Source organism: Microtus oregoni, unplaced genomic scaffold (assembly GCF_018167655.1).
Source record: "Microtus oregoni isolate MIOR12 unplaced genomic scaffold, Mior012 000036F_ref0000092, whole genome shotgun sequence".
Classification (NCBI taxonomy): Eukaryota; Metazoa; Chordata; class Mammalia; order Rodentia; family Cricetidae; genus Microtus; species Microtus oregoni.
Window position 1 is genome coordinate 22622091 of NW_024543095.1, and position 22131 is coordinate 22644221.

The 22131-nt window shown below is 42.7% G+C and overlaps 1 protein-coding gene across 1 annotated transcript in view; it reads left to right on the forward strand.

Moving 5' to 3' along the window:
- Positions 1–3704: 3704 nt before the first annotated feature.
- Slc1a3 (solute carrier family 1 member 3) overlaps positions 3705–22131 on the forward strand; it is a 76272-nt gene continuing 57845 nt past the window's right edge. The window contains exons 1-2 of the mRNA XM_041631151.1: positions 3705–3846; positions 5488–5763. Of these exons, the coding sequence (XP_041487085.1) occupies positions 5583–5763 (181 nt within the window). The 5' untranslated portion in view covers positions 3705–3846; positions 5488–5582. The remainder of the gene's footprint in view (positions 3847–5487; positions 5764–22131) is intronic.

Genomic DNA, 22131 nt, shown 5'->3' on the forward strand with positions numbered 1-22131 from the left:
TTAAAATTACTCATGTGCTTATTCTTTATGGCCCCCACTACCTGAAAGTATAGTTCAAGGTCTTTTGAGAGAGTGGATTGAGACTAGGTCTTACTGTAAGGCCTAGACCAGCTTGGAACTCACCATATATACAGTCTGATCTTAAACTCTGGGCTATCACCCTGCCTCAGTCTCCCTAGTACCAGGACTACAGGCGTGAGACAGGGCACCTGGCTCAGTTTAAAGTCTTTAATGTGATGCTTTGGGCATCCTTGCCTCTTCTCCAGAAGGAATCCGCATGCTGGTTCCATGATTTCACATCCTGCAGGAGTCCACAAAGCTCCCACACTCACCTCGTTCTCAGTCTTATTAGCAAACTAACCGGCTCCCCGTGGAATTCCCATAATGCTCTCTGGTCTGCTGCACAAAGTTTATGTATGTGTGGTTATGAAAGAAGCCAACATTTGGAGAACAGTGCTTGCTCCCTATTGGCTGGATGAATATACGAATGTATGCATGACAAACTAACTAACCTCTGCAGTTAGAATAGTGGTGTTTTTCAGTCTTCATATGGTTTTTATAATGGAATTTAGTCAGTTAAAGCTAACAGCCTGGAGTTCACCACAGATACTTCTGGGATGTACGTGACAAAATGGAAATCTACCTCCAGCCACGCATCTACTCCTGCTCTCTCAAGTTGATCTACAGTTACGATCTGGGGGCCGGTCAGGTTCTTCTCATTGTCTTAACAGTCCTGATTTCCAAACTGTGAGAACAGACACTGCACAGGAGACAAAAATTCCTCCTGAAACTAAGTGATGGAGGAAGGAGATACTCAACAAAGCTTAAGTTTTCTTAATTAACTTCCTTCGAGGGGCGAGGGACAAAAACTGCAAACCACTTCACAGAGTAAGATGATGGGCTCCCACAGCCCCGCAGGTGTCAAGATCAGCACTTCTGGTCACCATCGCTCACGCTGCGAGCCAGGTACCGGGTGCTTCCTTACAGATGCTCAGCCGTCACATTATCCTATCTCTTCCAGGAGGAAGAATTCTCCTGAACCACAGGCGGCTGTCGCATGCTCACAAGAAAAATTGGACCAATTTTCTCAAAAGGAACAGGATTTGCTACCGTATATGTTTGCCTGAGGGTTTTATTTGCCTTAGTCTGGGCCTCCAGTGCTAACGCTTCCTGAACTCTGTGTCCAGTCTCTAAGTAGCTTTAAATGTAATACAACGGGCAGACATTTGTCCATAATGTCTTGTTCATTCATCTATTTGATATGTCTGTGAAGGGAGGAAACCATTTTAAAGTTCAACAGTCCTGCTTCTAAAGTGGAGGGGCAGTGGAGAAATACGCAGACCAAATCCAGGTTGCCCCTGGGACATTATTGTTACAGAAGAAGTAGTTCCCAATGTTTGGCCTGCATCCAAACCTTGCAGTTCATATGAACTCTGAATTGAGGTTCTTTGCATCTCATTTTCTTATTAGCTTTTATTACAACCAACAAAACTTTCAAGGGTGAATTAATTCCTTTCTCTATGGACGCCAGACTCCTGTACTGCTTGCACAAATCAGAATAATAAAATTGTTTTAGCCAAGCTTTAGAGATTTGGAAAGGATGAAAAAAGAAAAGAAAAGAAAAGAAAAGAAAAGAAAAGAAAAGAGAGAGAGAAGTAAAAACCAGGCTGCTTCCTCTGAGTGGTTTTCCAGACCCTTTTCTTGCTGGCCTTGGGAGGTAGGCAGTATGAACAGAAATGTTCTTAGGGATTTGAAACTCCACCTAAAATTGTCCCATTTCTCTTTAAAGTTCCCTTAAAATGCAAATCATGTACAGTTTGTTTTTTATTTTTTTTAAGTGAGCATAGAAGTTCCAAACGCACGACTCGGGAGAAAATGATGGTCTCTGTTCTTCCGGCCTATATTATGCATCCAAGCTACCAACAGAAAAACATCCAACTTTGGTTTACCATAGAAAGTGGCAATTCAGTGATATAGTCTCTTAGATGATATCAGCCATTCATAGGACTTGCTCAGTGTTCCCTGATCATCAGGCACAAGGCAGGTTCTTGCCCTCAAAGAACTTATCATTTGGTTGAGAAGCCCAGACTTGACTTGATCTGAAAGCGAAGGACACAGGTTAAGTGTTAAGCAACAGGTGTGGATATTAAGGCATCTGAGGGATAGGAGGAGAGGAAAGATCACCAAGGGCTAAGACTGACAAGAGGCTGTCTTTTCATTAAATTATTGAAGTGGTGTCAAATTAGGAAGTCCTTAAAAACCGCTGCTAATTTGTCGTATCGGGCACTCATACAGTTCGCCATGGCTTCCAACCGGTAGCCGTTCCAAAGCATACACATGAACGATTAAAGGCTAGCAGAGAACATTTTTTCCCTAGCTCCCTGTATTTGCTAATGAGGAAAAAAATACATATTTTGGTGTTAGATGACATACACAAAAACTGAGCAGACTTCACTTGAGGAATTTAGCAAAGAAGTCGATAGAACGCGGCCATGATTTTGGGTATGTATTTAGGTTTCTAATGAGCCTTTTTCTTCCACCAAAACCAGTTTTTAAGTTTAGGGGGGGAGGGGAAGTCACTCTCAACAATTCATTTTCAATTAATAGGTTGTTTATTTGTGCAGTCCCGTTTTTCCTTTTGAGAAAAGTGGCCAAGTGAGGTGTTGTGACTCAGGCTTTTAATTCCAGTACCTGGGAGGCAGAGGCAGGTGGAGCTCTTAAATTTGAGGCCAGCCTGGTCTACTGAACAAGTTCCAGGACAGCCAGGGCTACACAGAGAAACTCAAAAAACAAACAAAAAACAAAAACAAAAAAGCAAAAGAAGGAGGAGGAGGAGGAGGAGAAGGAGGAGGAAGAGAGAGAGAGAGAGAGAGAGAGAGAGCGAGCGAGCCAGGAAAGCAGCAGTAGTCTCAAAACCAGGAAAGATTGCTAACTTCTAAAAAACAGGGAAGTGGACATTGAGTATCCAAGAAGGAAGCAGCTGAACAGCAACTTTACCTTTGGAAATCTTGAATGCATTTGCATTCTTGCTCTTAAAACACCATTTGGCAGTGATCCTGGAACTTCGGTGTTTCTTACCTTTCTGTCTGCAGAGCAGGCAGCCAGAGCTCAATTAGATTTGTCATATAGGAGCTTTAAACTACTAAAGCAGGAGCATGTCTCACCTTGTGTTTTGAGTAAGTTTTATACACGTTGAGAGGGCAGTTGAGAGGGCGGCCCTAAACATTCTCCTCTCTGTACTTAATTGTACTCAGGATCCTTCCAAGAAATGTCAATTATGTCCCCAATGCTAAAGGGGGGGGGGGGCACACAACAGTTGTATGAGCAGGCAAAAGAACACCCTTTGACGTCTCCCGAAGGGGAGGAAACCTGAAATAAACTGAGGTAATTCAATAAGGCCCTGGAGAAGCCTTCCTAACGTTCTAATCGGGACTTCCACTGTCCAAGTGTGTGTGCGCTTTAGTTTTCGATTCTTCCAGGGTCTGATTTTGCATTTCTAATAAAAAGCGAGCTGACAGAGAGTGAAAGAGTTCTAAGGAGCAAAACAAAGCGAGCGAGCGAGCGAGCACGCTTCTGGTGTGCCAAGATTAATCAATATTCTGGAGAGCTCGGGCTCCCCCTCCTTCCCCTGCTGTTTTCATTTCCCCACTCCCCCTTTCCCCAGCCCCGGCTCCGCCCCTTTTCTTAAGTTGCCTGATAGTAAGTGGCGGTTTCCGAGCACATGCATGTTGTCAGGGCTAGCCTGCCCCGCCGCTCGCCCGCTCAGCTATTACTCGGAGCTACCTGCCGGGAAACTCACCTTGACACTGCCTGGGGTGTCTTCCACCCATCGTAGAATCAGAAAAGGTAAGCGCAGCCTCCTGTGTTCTGCGGGGCTCAATTTCGTGTCCCATTTTTCTGTTCGCCGAGCGGCGGAGTAAAGCTAGCCATGTTGGTAGGTAAGGTCCTGCTAGGACCGAGTGCCGCCAGCGTGTGCTAATTAGCCGAGCCCAGTCCGCTCTTGACTGGAAATTCAGTCGTTCAAGGTGGACTCGGGGTAAAGGAGGTCCGAGATCCAGAAATAAAATCAAGATCGAGCTGGTGTACATCAGAACTCAGGGTTTAAAAAAAAAAAATCTGGACTCTCCTCTCTCCATTTCTTCCCCACTCTCTAAGCTTTTAATCTAGTGTAAAGTCTTAAACACATTGCAGGTCTTACTATCAATAACCTCAACATGCAATTTTATTTAAAAGTCAAACTGTTAAGTCTTTTTTTGCACTCTTGGATTTACCGAAAGCCTGCTAGTGTCTGGGTTGCAGCTGCCTCCCCTACGGGCGCACACGCTGGCTCTGGCTTTGCCAGATACACACGTCCACAGGCAAAACTGATCATCGCTAAAGACTAGGGATTAAGAGTCTTGCACAGCATCGGGAGGAAGCCCATGATTTCCAGCAAGGAAAATGGTTTAGCCGTTTGTATTTGAATAACCTAAGAGCACTTTAAAGAAACCAGAAACCACACGCTGTAATGTTTGGAATGAAAACTGGATTCTCTCATCTGTTGCAGAAATCCTAAATTTCAAAATATGGAGACAGCAGTGATGGTCTCCTTGGAAGGCTCGTGCGACTTGTGGGTTTGCCATAAACACAGATGTGGCATTATGCTCTTACTTCTAATAATATGAAAATGAATTATGATTTCTGATAATATAGAGATGTGCTTAGGGCAGCATGCTTATTTCACGGAAAAAATTATCCTGAAAAACCTCAAAAGCATCTCTACTGTCCCCTGGGCACTTGTGTTCCTTTCATGGCCATATTTACAAGTTAAGCTGTTCATGTTTCTTTCTTAGTGAAATTAATAAATAAAACCAAAGAGTCACTACGTATGTCAATGACCACATGTCAGTATCTCAAAGATCTCGGTTCTTCTTACTGGCACAGTTATTATGTCTCCACCCACATACAAGACAGGAGTTATCGAGTAGAATTTTCTGTGTTCAGTTCAACTGGGCATTTATTGAGTGCGTGGATTGTGCAATGTGCTTGGCTAGGCTCTGAGGAACACAGTGGAAATGTGGGTGCTTGGTTACATCCAACTCTGAAGAACCCCTTACTCATTGAGGGGAAAGAGCAAACTGGAAATTGGAACACAATTCTTTGCTCATCTATTCTAACTGTATGTCCATCTTGTATACATAGTCCAATAAAAGGCGCACGCCTTTAATCCCAGCACTCGGGAGGCAGAGGCAGGCGGATCTCTGTGAGTTCGAGACCAGCCTGGTTTACAGAGCTAGCTCCAGGACAGGCTCCAAAGCCACAGAGAAACCCTGTCTCGAAAAACCAAAAAAAAAAAAAAAAAAAAAAAAAACACAATCTAACTTGATAGTGTAGCTCTCCAGCCTTCAATTTCTAGTTCAATTTACCCAGTGCCCATCTCAGCATGAGCCAACATTGATTTCTCAGCCCAGGAGGCTGTAACTCTTGTCTCTTTCTGTTCTGTTCTAGTTGTGTTCTTTGACACCGAAGAGGAGATCTCACTTTCTGGGGACAATTTCAAGACACGGCAGTACAAGGTCACGGTATTCCTCGAAAGATAAAACATGACCAAAAGCAACGGAGAAGAGCCCAGGATGGGGGGCAGGATGGAGAGATTCCAGCAAGGAGTCCGCAAGCGCACACTTTTGGCCAAGAAGAAAGTGCAGAACATCACGAAGGAGGATGTGAAAAGTTACCTGTTCAGGAACGCTTTTGTGCTGCTCACCGTCACCGCTGTCATTGTGGGTGAGTCATTCGACCAAAACCAAAATTACAAAAGCCTGTATCCTGTTTCTGCGGGACCTCTGAATGCCTGGGAGTGTTATCAGATAGACTGACTGTAGGTATTCAAATCGATACTTCAGGATCTCCTCTGCATTTGAAGAGGGTTTCCTGCCCTCCTTTCCCCCCCCCCACAAGAAAACACAGCAGTTGGTTGAGAGTCATATATGCTAATCAGAAAAAATTGTTGATAAGCATTAATTTCATCCATTGATTGTGTTATTGAATCATCAGGCACAAGTATCTAAATACTAACAAAAACAAATCTAAGCACGTTAGACGTGGCCAAAGAAGTATAATTCTTATACAATGTCACTTTCTCTTAAAACTGATTTATACAATTAGTGTACCCAAGATGAATCGTGAACCTCTGGTAGTAATTATATCCTAGCTAGTGCCGACCTGAAGCTGAGTATCAGTGCTTAAAATTGGAAGTCAGGTCTGCCCTGTGTTTGCATGCTCTTGCTCAGTGACTTGGGAAGGTAAATTGGGAAAGTGTTAACACAGGTCTCATTCATTCATTGCCTCATAGAGCCTGCCATAGCTGGCTACATCACTTTTTAAATATTTCAGTCCCTTACTAATTTAGCATTGGTTGACGGCAATCTGTATTAATAAAACTTCAGTTTATTTGGTTTAAAGCTATTTGAAGTTTTAGTTTATTACTTACAGACAACACAGTTCTTACCTTAAAATACAGACAAAAATAATAACTATCCGAAATTTTTGGCAAAACCAGTTTAGGCATCCTTAGGCTGGAAACATAAACCAATATACTAAGTCCTCAAATAAATTTCTACCAATTTCCCACCAAAAGGCACTTATGTAAAATGTTAATTGTTGTTTTGTAATTAGCCAAGAAATCCATACATTTTAAAGAAGGAATGACTTCATAAAAATTAAGAAACTTGTATAACATATGGATATAACCTTGTCAAGAGAGTTGACTTTATGAGTGACAAAGAGAAATACTGTCCGAGAGAAAAGTTGGTCATAAACTTTAGATTTAGTCCATTTAGCACCTTTGGCTCTTTTCAGTGATTGCTAATTAGTGAGTTTCCGGTTCATTATAGAAATACTCCAGGTGGCATGAACTGGTTGAGCCAGAGAAATAATGGCTGTCCTCAGTAGGTTCCCAGCTGTGATTCCGGTCCAGGAAGAAGAGTTTTAACACACACTGTGCCCTGGTCCTGCGAGTCAAGGCAAACTGCAATGTTCTTGTCTCCCTCATTTTATGCTCTGAATCACAGCTGTTGTCCAGCCAAGAGACAGCCTAATACCCGGAGTGTTTACACAAACTAGTCCAGATACCTTCTGGGAAGGTTGCGTGTGCTCTCGGCTCTCACTTGTGGTGGCGGGTGTGATCCTACCGACATCCCCGGTTTAAGGGTACAAACTTGTCAGGGACCAGGCAGTTGTCCAAAGTCACTATGTTAGAGAAGAGAAATGAAGTCAGCCTAGTGCCAGACACCGGCCTCAGAAGTAAAGACCCATCTTACCTTTGCTCTGCTGACTACAGACTTGTATGGGAAATGTCACGTGATGTGGAGGCCCATGAGCAATACTGTTGCTAAAGCTAATGCAGCATTAGCACTCTACCGTTTGATTGGTTCGGTTAAACTCAAGGGAAAAATGATCACTCTACAATTAAGTCTCACCCCTCACACCCAATTAATAGATAACCACTTGTGTCGCATGCTGTAATATGTATGGAGCTCGGTGTGTTTGGAAAAAAAGACAAAATGAGCTATTCAAAATGGCGTTCTCAACAACCAGAGTTCAGTCAGTGTGACGAAAACATTTCCATTAAAGAACAGAGGAATGGAAAGGAGCAGAACGTGAGCCTGGAAGTCGGAATAATAGAGAAGGAAGTTGCTAAACACAGAGAAATAGCCTCACTCCTAACAAGAAAATGCCAGGAATTAAGGGTCTATTCTCTCTAGGGCTCTCGCTTCCTAGCCCAGTGGGGCCTTTCCTCAGATTTGTGAGAAATGCAGTCGGACTTGGCGGAGCTGGGGTAGATGAGTTGGCTGGATGCCCTCGTGGTTGGCTTTACTAGTGGAAACTGAGGGGTTAGAAGCAGTAAGGAGCACTAACAAAGAAACACAAAAAGAGCTCATTGACAGTCAGGGAGACCACCAAGTTCACACCAAAGGTCCTGAATAGCAAACAGACAACTTATAAGCAAACAGATTTAGGAGAAAAGGAAGAAGCCGTTGGTTATTTTTTTGGTAGGTCTTCCTTGGGGGGCCCAGTTGAAACAAGGCCTCCACTTGTCATGGGAGCCTGTGTCTATATTAGCCTTAAGCAAGATAATGGGGAAGGAATATGTCTGGACATCAGTTCTTGTGGGGGAAGGAGTCAAGACAGATGCTAGCGAGTGAAAAGGAAGAAGTCATTTTCCCAACATCTGACTGAGAACCATAGGATTTAGTTTCCAAATTCTTAGGCATTGTCAGCTTTCAGGAAAAGATGTTTAAAAAGTTTATCCATTTTGTTTCATCTTTTTTTTCTAATAAGTTGAATGTACATTTAATCTGAAATTGAAAACTAGACAAAAATATTGTGGACGATGGATAGAGTTGTGTGAATTCATGACTTCGGGATGAAGCAGAGAATTGTAGCTATTTTACCATCTTGTCCTCTGCAAGTATGAGCATGTGCAGTTGGGTGCCATTTCTAGGCAGGGCAAGGGGTGAACCTGTTGTGCCATGACAAAGCCTCATAAAACCAGGGGGAATTGGCAGAGTGGCAGAAGACAGCAGCAAGCACTGAGTCCCTTTGGAAGGGTTTGTGTGGAAAGCCTTGGACCGCATGTATTTTCCCGGGCCACTGCAGACGTTTGTTTGACAAAAAGAACACACTAAGAAGGGTGGCTGTTTCCCTTCTTCTAGAAAGCACTTGGTCATTGCCCACTGTGGTTAATCATGTGAGAGTATCCTCGCATCTTGCTAGAAGAAAGGGAAAGTTCTTTCTTATGGAAGACACCGAATGTGACCATGTCAAGGGAATGTGCTTTCACAATAAAATCACAACCATGAGATCCACTCACTGCTGGTATTGCTGTGGACACGTTCACACACACACACACACACACACACACACACACCAAGTAAGTTGGCATCAGCGCAGCCTTTACCTGAGTTTGAAAGAAAAGAAAATATATTGACTACATCTTTATAAATCATTTCCTCCCATTCTCTAACTTCTTTGGGCAATAAACTTAAGTAGACAAAAATTCAGTATAATCCAATAACATCTCAAAACAGTGACCATTATGGATGCCTCTTGGAATGGGTGTCTGGAGAGTTAGATGAAAAGTATATTATTTTTCTCTGATTAAGTGTATAGTTTGAATTTTGTATCTCATATATACATATATATGCTTTAGAAATATATATACTACTGACTATTGCCTTCTCTCTATTAAAAAGTAATAAATTAAATTACTTATATAAAAATTCAATGTTATTCACCAATTCAACAGTCACTGAAGGTTGCATATTTGGTCCTGTGCCTTGCAGTGGTTTTCCCAGGTCTTGGGTTATTTATGGAGAGAGATGGATGAAAAGCAAGATGAAAAACAAATACACAAGAGCCAGAGGTTGCAATAGAGAAGTTTGTACTCTGAACCTTTAAAACAAGAGAGCATGCACATTTTGTTAGACGGCCTCTTTGTCTGCTGGCATCCCAGAGGTTCTGTTTTCTCATCACACCACCTTTGGGAACCCTAAAGGTACCATATTAATGGTAAAAGAGTTTGAGCTTTTGATAAGAAAAGTATCTGGATTCCTACAGTAGTTGTATTAGTCTATACCTGTGTGACCCTAAACAAAGTATTTAATCTCTCCGAGGCTTGGTGTCCCCAGCTTTCATCAAAGTCAGATTCAGCTCACAATGCTAGCCACCTCGCATGCTGGTTGCCACACCTTCCTCTGGATTAATTTTGCTTAAATGTCACACCAGGGAGGGAAGCACGTTTACCCTCTTGTTTTATAGATGAAGAAACTAAAGCAGACACTCAGTGTGGATGCATACTGAGGATTCTAGGCAGACATAGTGGCACGCACCTGTGGTCACGGCATTGAAGATGCTGGGGCCAAAGGATCACTTGAATCCAATAATTGGAGAGCCCATCACACGCATGTGCGTACACACACAGTCTCTCTCTCTCTCTCTCCCCCACTCTGGCTCCAGCTTCGTCCTGGTACTCACACTGTTTTGTGTGTCTGTGTGCCGGCCCCAGCTCTCAGGGATGGTTCATCCTCGTTGTGTTCTCCGTTAGCTAAAGACCTGCACTAAGTGAGAAATGAGAAGGAGAAGCTGAGATCTCAAGAAAGGTCGTTCACGAGACTTGATGACCAAATGAAAGAGGATGGTGGTGGCCTTATTCTTCTATGACCAAGTGATAGAATACGAGGGTTAGAAAACAGGAGAAAGGGCCAAGAATCAGTGTGTTGCAGTAACAACTGGGCTTTCATTGAGTTAAAGGCAGAACGCACCTACGGGGACTAGGCCATGGAAGGGGTTCACTTTTGGAGGACATTCCTATCACATTGTGGAGGATAGAGATGGCTTTGGAGAACAAACTAGTAATGAGTAGTGAGTGCATCAAGGCATCATCCCGCCTAAGCACAGTCCTTCGTGCCTGGAAATAAGTCACCTTCCAGAAAGGCTGCTATGTACTCTGCTCCTCAGACACCTGCACTGTTCAAGTTGGCTGGGTGAGCCAAATAGATGAAGCCACATGAATACAAGATAGTTTACTACCAGCTAGAGGGCTGGGGAGACTGCTAGTGAGACCACACTGGTGACCTGCTTGGAGTCATGGAACGGGCACAGTTTGATACCCACGCTGACGTCACTCTGCTTCTTGAAGCCCCTGACAGTAGGCATCTCCACACAGGTTGAACAACAAGAATCCAAAGAATAGTAAGCAGGTTTTAGGCTCCATGGTTTCTTCAACACTTCTGGAGAAAGCTGGGAGGAATGATAGCCCTGGGAAGCCCTCCCTTGGAATTAGCAGAGGCACCTGTGCTGCTGTTTATCAGGGGCTGTTGGGGCTGAGGACTGGGGGGAAGGAAGCCATGGAATTACAGTCCTTGCTCTAGAGAAGTAACACAGAGATTGGGAGGAAGGACTGAGTCTACACACACACACACACACACACACACACACACACACACACACTCAGAAGCAGAACTACAGAAAGATTATTGGAGTTAACAAGGCAACTATCTGGCACACATGCCAACTGCACCCAGAACCTGTCGCTGTCTCCCACATTCTCCCAAAGCGTTCTAGGACACCAGCTTTGCACTGATGGTCCTTTGCAGAATATTGGCGATCAGAGCTCTGGCTTCTGGTGTCACACAATCTAGGTCTGTAGCCCAGTTTCTGGATCTGAGCCTCCATTTCTTCACATATCCAAACTCTCTGCCTGGTTCTCTGAGTTCAGCCTCGTGTAAGCCGTGAAACCGTAGATAATTTTGCCATGAGCTTGACCTAAGTGAATCCATAGGGAACACAAAACTTGTGTTCTGCTTGCTTGTTGCCATGGCAAGGATCCATCTTATCCACCGATTTGGTGCTTCTCGTGGGCTAGCAAAGCCAGACCCAAGGATTTAGGAGAACGAACGTGGGGATGAGAGGAGACACTTAACCTGGTTTAGGCTGAAGGGATGTGGTTCAGATTTCCTGGCTGGAGAAGAGAGACCAGAGAGCAGAAAGAGACTTGATATCTGTAAAGGGCTTTGAGAGGCAGAACTGAAAGCCAGTGAGTGATACAGTTATGATCTGACCCTTTCCACCATGGCGTCTTGAGGAGAACCAAGGAGAATCCCCGTGTAGCCATTCTCAGAGCACAGATTACCCAATGGCGGGAGTAGCTAGCTGGAGGTGACTCTCAGGAGAGCAGCTGGGTTTTTAATTGAGTGGTGTTTTTAATAAATGTGTCATACACAACAGTTTTATTCATGCCATCTGAGGCCTATGGGAGGACGAGCTCACACACTCCCCGCTCTTTTCTCCAGTATTTTTGTCTCTTACTGCTCATCAGAGTTGGGACTGGCAGGAGGAGCAGAGCTGGCAAGAGAAATGTTGCTGCTTCCCAAGAGAGTTGGTCAGGTTATTTTGAAGTGGAGGACGAAGACTTGATGTTCTTAGATTATCTCGGGGTTTTACTTTGCTATGTTTTTCTTGTTGTTAATTCAGATGTAGAGAAAACAGAGCAAGCAATTTCTAATTTTCTTTCTGAGTGGGGGATGATCCGATTGTTCAAGACAATTACCTACAATAATAATGCCCTCTGTTTCCAGCTGGTTATAGTTTGTAAAGTGTGATTCTCTGTAGTAGTGTAAGCCACAGCCAGCCCACCCAGCATCTGGTTCCTTTCAGCAGATCTCTAGGAGACAGCTGAGAAGTCCTGAGAACCTTGAGATCCTGGTTACAATCAGTGCTCTCCACACACTTGCCTGATGATTGACTACCAAATCTCTTGGCCTCTTTTCTCAACACTTAAGTCTGAACCAACGCTTGCTTCCAACTCTTATGTTACATGCTTTACCTTTCTCTAAATTATTAGGATGTATGGAAAAGTACGTATTTTCATGCCAGCATTGACCATAGCAGAACCCTTTTCCAAGGCCTGATGATCCATTCCCTTGAGCTAGTTTTTCCAATGAAACGAGCCTTATCTCCTCTTGACTCCTGGACAGCCATCATGTATCTGGCCACATGTCCCACGATAGATGCTTCCTATCCAGGGTTTAAGGATGTAGGGGAAGCATATTGCAAAAGCCACTGGTACTCATCCATCAGGGATCCACGATGGAACACAGGGAGTCTTTGTTTTTGGACTCATGTAAACAAAATTGTAAAGAGGTCACGTTGTGTAGGGGAGGCAACCAGAGTTTAAACACCATCTCTTCCAAGTTGTGCATTCCAGGTGTGAGAGCACACTGTATTTATAGAGCTCAGGGATGCTATCATCCATCAGGTATTTGGTCTGGCAACTGTGATGCTGTATTATTGCCAGGAGATGAGGAAATACACGAAGCATTTCAGGGCACCAAGTTTAGCCATTATACTCATTAAGTATAAGAATTATGAGTTTTATGTCCAGGTTTAGGGCTATCAAAATTGCCCAGAACTTGTTTTCTAGGCCAAGAGTAGTCATATGTCTATGACCAATCAAAAGGCATGCTCTTCAAACTGAATTGCTCAGGTCAAGGAAGTATATGGAGTCACTCAGTAGATTTATGCAGCAAAACCACCTTCCTGTCCTATATGTAAACCATTTCAGACCAGAAAGTCACATATGGTAAAAATTGAATTTAGTTCTTGCAGTTCTGAAAAAGTTAAATATCCTAAAGAACTATTCACGTACTAAGGAATAAAAGAGAGATACTCAAGAAGTTCTGAAATAAAAAAAAAATAAAAAGTGGATAAAAGCACCAAATAGGGAGGCTTAGATGAGAAAGAAAAACCAGAGATAGATTGGGCAGAGAGGGGAAGGCACTCCTTCTTCCCATTGTTTATCAAAGACCCAAAAGGAAAATTAGAAGCAGCAGACTGAGTGAGAAGCACAATCAAGTTTTGAATTTCAAGACTGAGTTCTTGTCTCCAGAGAAGCCATTCCTTTCTTTCTCTCCCCAAGAGACTTCTTGGGTTCTCCTTCTAAGGCCTCCAGGACAGGGAGGGTCCAACTAAGGACAGGGCTTTGTTAACGAGAGAACCTTGCAAGAGGAGGCGCAATTACCCCTAATGAGAGTAAAGATGGGCAGCTCTCACCCTTCTCACTCTGAAACGATGATTCATTTTGTTCACGTTTTGCATCCCTTAAACCCGCCATTACAGCAAGAAGAACAAACTTCAGGGATCCTGGGTTTGACAAGCTTGCTTGTGTTTGCAGCTTACTGATGAATGTGAACGGAAAAGCATCAAGACTGTCTGTTTAGAGACAGCCTGCGACCAACACTGCCTTTGTTCTTGTTAATGAATGGGAAACTAAGGCATCAAGACAGAACATAAGTCTTTGAAGAGAGGCCTGTGGTCAAAGTTGCCATTTTTGTTTTGTTTTGGTTTGTTTTTTTTTTCTATTGTTGATTCATCTTTGCTTTCTTGGATTTTCATTTTAAGTTGAAGGAAAATCAGACAATACTGCCAGAAAACTATGACTACCTTATTCAGTATAACTCCTACTGTCTTGTCAGTTCCACCCTGTAGTGCTTTTCACAAGGCCATGGGTGGTGGTGGAGCACCCACCACGGCTGGCTGAGGTATTGTCATCTAGGTGGGTGTGTGCGGTGCCTCTGTCAGCAAGGCTAAGTGGTTGAAGTAGCGTAGGAGCCAACAGCAACTAAGATCGGAGTTGTTCTAGATTCAGATCCTGATCTCTAGAAAACCAGAATTTGTTGGTCAGAGTGGTCCATTAACCAAGCACCAACTAGAGGCTTCTCTCTGCTGTTCAAAGTAAGGAAAGTCTTCACTGGCAAGCTAAAGCAGAACTCAGGAGAAACCAACTCAGGATGAAAGAGCAGCTTCTTAGGAGAAATAAAGAGGTCATGTAGAAACAAATTCAGTAAGTGTTTTGATTTTTGGTTTTTGCGTTGTTTGTTTTGTTTTTCTGTTTTGAGACAAGGTTTCTCTGTGCAACAGTCCTAGCTGTACTGAAGCTAGCTCTTGTAGACCAAGCTGGCCTTGGACTCACAGAGATCTACCTGCCTCTGCCTCCCAGATGCTGGGATTAAAGGCGTGCGCCACCACCGCCTGACTTCACTAAGAGTTTTTAAAGTTGAGAGTCTTTATAGTTTAGCCATTTCTCATGTGTCTTTAGAGTAATTTAGTGAATATAAAAATAAGAATATACCTAATCTTTTTTATAATTCTGAGGTGTTTGTTTTTCCTCTTATACACAAACAATAGCATGGTATAAAATTTTGCTTTCTGCCTTTCCATTTTCCCCTGTATCTTGGATGTTATTTCTAACTGACACATAGAAGTTCCTTATTCTCTCTGAGCTACAGCTAATGTACCATAATTTCTTTAAGCATCTCTAGTTGATGGGACACTTGGATTGTTTTAACCTTTATATATCATTGTAAAAGCAATGTGGTGGATAATATTGTATTGGACAAGTATTGAATTATTATTTCATGATGGTGAAATAGATCTGTGGACTGTATCCTTAGAAATAAACTTGCTGAGTCTGAAGGAGTTCAGATAAGTCTGTTGCATGAGGAGGGCCCCTTTTCTGTCCCAGCCACCTGGCTAGTTTATACCTAAAATAACCACACAGAAACCATATTCATTAAAATACTGTTTGGCCCATTAGTTTTAATTTCTTATTGGCTAATTCTTACATCTTAATTATAACCCATTTTTATTAATCTGTGTATCACAACATGACTGTGGCTTACTGGCAAGATTCTAACCAGCGTCCATCCCAGGCAGAAAATCCCTGGGGTCTCTCACTCTGCCATTTTTCCCAACATTCAGTTCTGTCTTCTCTGCCTACCTAAGTTCTGCCCTATCTGGCCCAAAGCAGTTTCTTTATTCATTTAACCAATGAAAGCAACACATGAACAGAAGAACCTCCTACACCAGTCTGTATAATTTCTGTCCCATAAAGTTTATAGCAATCTGCTTCTCTGAACTGCAGGTTTGTTTTTATTTTGTTTTAATTTCCTTGCTGCTATCACTGAAAGATTTAAGAAAGGATGAGCTTTAGGATATGGGCCTGCTGACCAGACAAATTAAGGAAACTAAAGAAACCTGTATAAAGACAATTTGGGTGCTACAATTAAGCAAATTTAGGTATTCTCTTTCCTGTCAAACCTTGGGTTTACCTTGAATGAAATGCCCAAAGTGCTTCAACTTCTAAAGCACTTTCTTATCCCAAACCACCTACAACCCTCACATCAAACCAAAATGCTTGAACCAAGACTTCAGTTTTTAATCTCCCTGCCTCAGATCTCTCCTTCAGTTTAGCAGAAGTTCAGACGGTGAACTTCTTTACCAACAAGGGCTTGAGATGTTCAAGAGCCTGGCTCTTAGAGGGGGCACATGAATAAACTCCCAGAATCCTTGGGCCAGTCGCCTGAGGATCTAGTGGTTTCTAAGATTCAGGACCCCTGATTGGCTGACATTTGTCTAGGGGTGTCCTGGTGAGTGTGTGCTGGCAAGTGATCCTATCTATAGCAGTTGGAACGTTAGGCATTTCCTTTGGATGGTCTGTTCTTGGGTGGTGTTCAGGTAATCTCAGTTTGTGGTCCTTGCTGCAACCAGGTATTGCTTCAGGGTAAACTACTGAGGCTCAGGGCTCCATTAAACTTATCAATGGCTGAGTCCTACTCTGACAGGTGATAATGGTTGGAAGTAAAGAACTTCCTTTGGGTGGTCTGTTTCTATTTAGCTTATCATGGTTGGCTCCTACATTTTTCTCCTTCCCAAGCACCGACAGGACCCAATCTTGGGTCCTGCTTGCCCATGGTTTTAAGGAGGTATTATTGGGACCTAAGAACAACTTAAGTTAACAAATCTATTTATTGACAACTCTGGCCTACTTTCCTGGTATATCAAAGAGCATTATAGGTAGTTATCTTGTCCCCCATGCCAGGGAGTTCCCTCTTGTCTCAGCCTTTCAACCTATATTGGGCAGGAGCATGGGACAACATGTTCCTTTCCACAGCTACTTCAAGCAGACATTGGTGCATTGTTAAAGGCTAGCCAAAGGTAAGGGGGGAATTTAGGCAATGGGACACTCACTGGACTCCATTGAAGGGACAGGGAGCGTTCATGTCTGCTGGACTGGTCCACATCAGCTTTCAGGAAGTTCAGGGCTCACTGCCATTTAGAGCAGGTTATAGTCAGCAACTGATGCTTAGTTGTATCTGCCAGCCAAGTGGAAGCCTATTGAGATAAGTTTAAACTAGGAACAGAAGTTAAAATTTATGTACTTAAGGAAAAATAATACTTTATTGAAAGCCACATTGTAGAAAAACCGCAGATAACAGGTATCTGTAAACAGAAGAAATAGACTCATACCTTTGAGTCCTAGCAAAAACTACAGATTTTGCTTAGAAGCATGTTCAGAGAACCATGTATGGTTTGGGCAGAGATGCCTTTGGCCTGATGAGAAAAAACTTTTAGTTCATATTTAAATGGCAACTAAAATAAATATAAAATCTTGAGCTTGTGACCCAAACAGGAAGTAGTCATTGCTCTATCAGCTTATTAGAACTATACTATAGAGGGGGGAGAAATCATCTGTGCTTGTGAAGGAGGAAATGTAGGAGCCAGCCAATGTAGGCGCCAGCCATGATAAGCTAAATAGAAACAGACCACCCAAAGGAAGTTCTAAACTTCCAACCATTATCACCTGCCAGAGTAGGACTCAGCCATCGATAAGTTTAATGGAGACCTGAGCCTCAGTAGTTTACCCTGAAGCAATACCTGGTTGCAGCAAGGACCACAAACTGAGATTACCTGAACACCACCCAAGAACAGACCATCCAAAGGAAATGCCTAACGTTCCAACCGCTATAGATAGGATCACTTGCCAGCACACACTCACCAGGACACCCCTAGACAAATGTCAGCCAATCAGGGGTCCTGAACCTTAACCTTTACTACTATAAAAACCAACTCTAACTGAGCTTGGAACTCTGACTTTTCCAATACGTTGGACATGCGGAGAGACCGAGTTTGTCAACTTGCATAAAATAAAGGCTCTTTGCTTTTACATTTGGGTCTTGGTCTCCTTGTTGGTTTCTAGGAGACTTCACAGATCTGGGCATAACAGGTTCAGTTCCCAGCACTCACAAGGCAGTTCATAACTATCTGTACCCCCAGTTCCAGGAGATCTGAAGTTCTCTTCTGCCCTCCATGAGCACCCGACAGTCAAGTGGAACATAAACACACAGGCAGGTAAAATACCTGTACATGTCAGATTAAAAAATAAAATACAGTATGGTAGTAAAATTGATGAAACCTATTTTTGCTTGCATGCACTATAAAAGAGCTTAGAATTCACTAGAAAAATAAGATGGGTTCAAGTAAAATATCTAACATTTATGTTTGGGTTTGCATGGTTCTTTTAAACTCAGAACGTTTAGCTGAGAATCTTAAAGAACAAAAGGATCTTAGGTACTACCTGTCCTAATAATCTAGCCACCCCTCTCCCATTTTGCACAGTTGGAAAAAAAAAAAACTCTGGTGAGTTTGCGTGATTTGAAGATTTCCAAAGAAACAGTTTGGAAACATATTTTGCAACTTTGCTTACTATAACACAAATGGAATATTCTTCCACTTCCAATCTCCTCATCAAGGCAAAATGACAAACCCTGTAGATTTCATGGGGAGATTATCCTTAAAGGAAGTACAGCCCTTAACTATCTGGGAACAGTGTATTAGGAGATAGAGGGTCACAGAGACTGTCAACAGCAGAAGGCACAATTTCCTCACTGTCACCAGTTGGAGCCTATAGAGTTCACCTAATTTTGGAGCACATCAACTCAGGTTAAACCCAAGATTCAGCCTTCAACGATCTTTTTGTACACTGTGAAGATGTGTCTTTGCCAAGGCACCTTCTGATTGGTTTAATAAAAGAGCTGGCTGGCCAATAGCTGGGCAGGATAAGGTTGGGTGGGAATATCAGACTAGGGACACGGAGAAGAAAAAGGGCAGAGTTTGGGAGATGCCAGCAAGACACAGAGAGGAAGTTTCTAATGAGACAGCTAGAAGACTATAGGTTTATAACCTAGGAAAGGGGAGAGCCTTAAGTAAGAAAATACAATTTAAAATGTAAGAGTTAGCTAGTAACAAGCCTGAGCAATTGGCCGAGTATTTATAATTAATTTTGAGTCTCCATATTGGTTATTTGGAAACTGGTTTGTGGGAAAGAAAAGTCTGCCTACAAGTCAGCCTGAAGCAGAGTTGGAGTTCATTTAAAATTGAAAGAAAGTTGCCAGGGAAAGAACACAGCACACTATATCATGGGGCAAGTTTCTCAAAGAAGAATTGCCACTTATTAAAGATATTTTAACATAGATTTGTAAACACATGTGAAAATGAGCTTCGTAAGGGAAAGTCAGCATTGCACATGTTAATCCCAAAGACGGGATGAAAAAGACGACTGACCCAAATCATCATAATTAATTAAAGCAAGCAATTAATTGAAGCAAGCATTTTCATTTGTGTGCTCGGGCTGCTTCCCCCTAAGATGGAGTTCGAGAGGTCATCACTGGATATGAGGAAGACAAGGCTGTTTTTATAGCTCAGAGGTAGGAAGTTTCCAGATGGGGGATTTGGTGTGCAAAATGGCGGGGTTACAGGAGCAGAACATAGGCATGCCAATGAAACAAAGACAAAGGTTGCAAGGTGGGCATAACAAGGCAGTCATAGGTGGTTGCATAACCTTTTAAAACAAAGACAGGGTTGCGGGATGATTATAAACAACTTTTTTTTTTTTTTTAAGAAATAGGTGGTTATTTATTTAAGGGTAAACTCACAAATCAGAATCCTCTGCTGGAACAGAGATCAGATAACGAAATCCGCAACTGAAACAGAGAGGCTGGAAAAGAGGGTAGACGCCAGCTGTGCATCAGCCTATATAGTATAAGAGGCCATGCCCCAGTAGGCAGGTAACCACTGGCTGTAAGACTTCCTATAGTACCTACCCCTTTTGTTTAAATAAAAGAGTTCTAAGCCTAATAAAAAATTAAATACAATAAGAACAAATATACTCAATAGTTATCCTATCCTAACTAGTTTAAGTCTTGTATAATAAATAACTTGATGGTGCTATTTATTATTTTTAACATAAAAATAAAATATATTAAGAAAAACAAAACCCTCTATCAAAGTTGGGCAATGCAACCCAACAGAAGAGTCAGAGATGCACTTGTATAAACAACTTTTTGAAACAAAGACAGGATTGCCATTCCTGGAACAGGCAGTACAGAACCATTTGTAGTTAAGGTTGCAGGTGGGACATAGCCCAATCCTTGAGAAACAGAGGTTTAATCATAAAGTGGAATGAGGCTAGTTTGTCTTTACTAGAAGATGACTTTTAAGCCTACAATGGAGGCAGGCTAGTTCGTTGCATGTTTTAGCATTAGCTACACATTCTGCTTTTGTGGCTTTCAAGTTATACCTCAAAGGGTTATTAAGAACCTCTTCCTTTTCTCTGTTGGATGGGTGGGATCGTAGGGTGGCTGCAGCGGTGTCTTGGGTGGGAATATAATCTGAGAAAGCCAGGTGCCTCTAGATTTGTACAAGGGGTTCAGGATATGTCTTTGTGAATTAAGTTCCTAGTAAGATAGATAGAAGACTGTAAAGTTTATAACCTAGGAAAGGGGAAGGCCTTAAGTAAGAAAATACAAATTATGCTGGAATTCCTGATTCTTAGCTTGATTCCTGAAAGCTTCAGCCAAACTCCAGGGTAAGGGAATCTTCACCCTTCCCACAGTCCCATACTTTTCCTTCTTTTTAAACTTCTTCACAAAGAGCATACGGTGGGATTAATCCAAAGGGATGGGAGAGCGATGGGGGTCAAAGGTAGGAGCAGAATCAAGGGAAGGTGGAGTAGGAGGAAGCTTCCTGGTTCTCAGAGCCATCAATCAACAGGATCTGATACCATCAGAGAGAGGTATCCGTGACAACCTACTTTAGATGTTAAAGGAGTCCCTTTGGACATCAAGTAGGCTAAGTAGAAGAAGGAAATCCAGTTGGGAGGCTGCTTATTACTGCAATCCAGGCAAAGAGGAGTGTTCATAGCTGAAGCCGTCATTTAGATAGATAGATAGATAGATAGATAGATAGATAGATAGACAGATAGATGGATGATTGGATGGATATAGATATGTATGTATGTTTATATGTATGTATGCATGCATGTTTGTGAGTGTTCACACATACACACATACACACACACACACACACACACACACACACATATTGTAATCAAAGCATAGGAGACTAAGGGCATGACCAGGGTCATAGAGGAAGGTAAAGCCAGGGCTGGGCCTCATCCCAGCATCACCACCATCAGTAGAGCATCATCTGTGAAGCATCCTCAGTGAGTGCTCCTATACACGAGAAGCAGCGCAGTGAGGAGCCTCATCGACCTCTGCAGATTTGAGAGACCCTGACTTCCATGTGCAACTGCCTGGGGCTTGAGACTTGTTTCTAAGCAACAGAACACAGCAAAGCAGAGTTCCTTTGTGCCTTTGAGCTCCACCTGTTCTCTCTAGCTCCTTGCCTTGGAGCATATTGCATTGTGAGGAATGAGGGACACGAGAAGGCTTTAGTCTGCCAATGCATTCGATGCAAGAGTTTGTGGGTAAAAAAGAGCTTTAGCAAAATGTTTCCATTCCAAACACCGACATTCACCAAAAGCTACATACAATGATTTGACCCAAATCTCACTTCAACTGTGTCTCATCCTCTCACTCTTATTTTTTGCCATTTTCAAGTTTTCCATGATTTGGACAGTTGGCCTATTAGCAAGTTTTTACCACTTTTAACGTGTTGTGCATACTGAGCCTTAGAAAACAAGCCCACCTTGTCTTGGTTTAGAAAGTGAGAGGGTGTCAGTCTTCTGAAGAAATGCTGTGTGCCCTCTGCAGGGAAACATCAAATGCCTGCTGGCGTCTCTCCTTGAGCATTTCCTAAGTGAGAGCCCCCTTTAGACAGAAACGCAGCAGTCTTCCGAGGATCCAACCACACAGAATTTTCACCACCTTGAACATCTCAGTTAGGGAGCTCCCTAGATTCTGGGCTTCTTTTTAAATTACTTAAGCCAAGAATCCTGGAAGATTTTGGACTGAGCATGCACAGCGTGACATCCCTGTTCATATGTCATCAAGGTACAAATTTGGCTAAGTATGTTTTGGCCCTAACAGAATTATTCTGATTTTTGGGGTCATTTGTGCAACACAAATCTGTCTTTTTTTTTTTTTGCCCTGACGTTCTAGTGGCCACCATAGGCTTTGTGTTGACTCTGGGCTCATCAGGCAGTGTCTAAAGTGCCCACTGATGGAGATCAGCTTCTCAGGGACTTCGCTGCTGGACCAAAGGGAAGCCAGCTTATTAGATAGAGCTCGTCCGAAGACCTCACCTTGCTGCCCTTCACTGCTTGAAAAGGCAGAGCAATGAGGGCTCTCAGAAGTCTGCAGCACACTGGGTTTCAGAGAAGGTTTTTTTTGTGGGGTTGGTTTTTAGTTAGTTTGTTTGTTTTCATTGCTGGGGTAAAAGTAATGAGAAAATGAGAAAACAGAAAACCTTAACTGCTCAAAAAAAAAATACAGTTTTCCCATTCAGAACATTTTC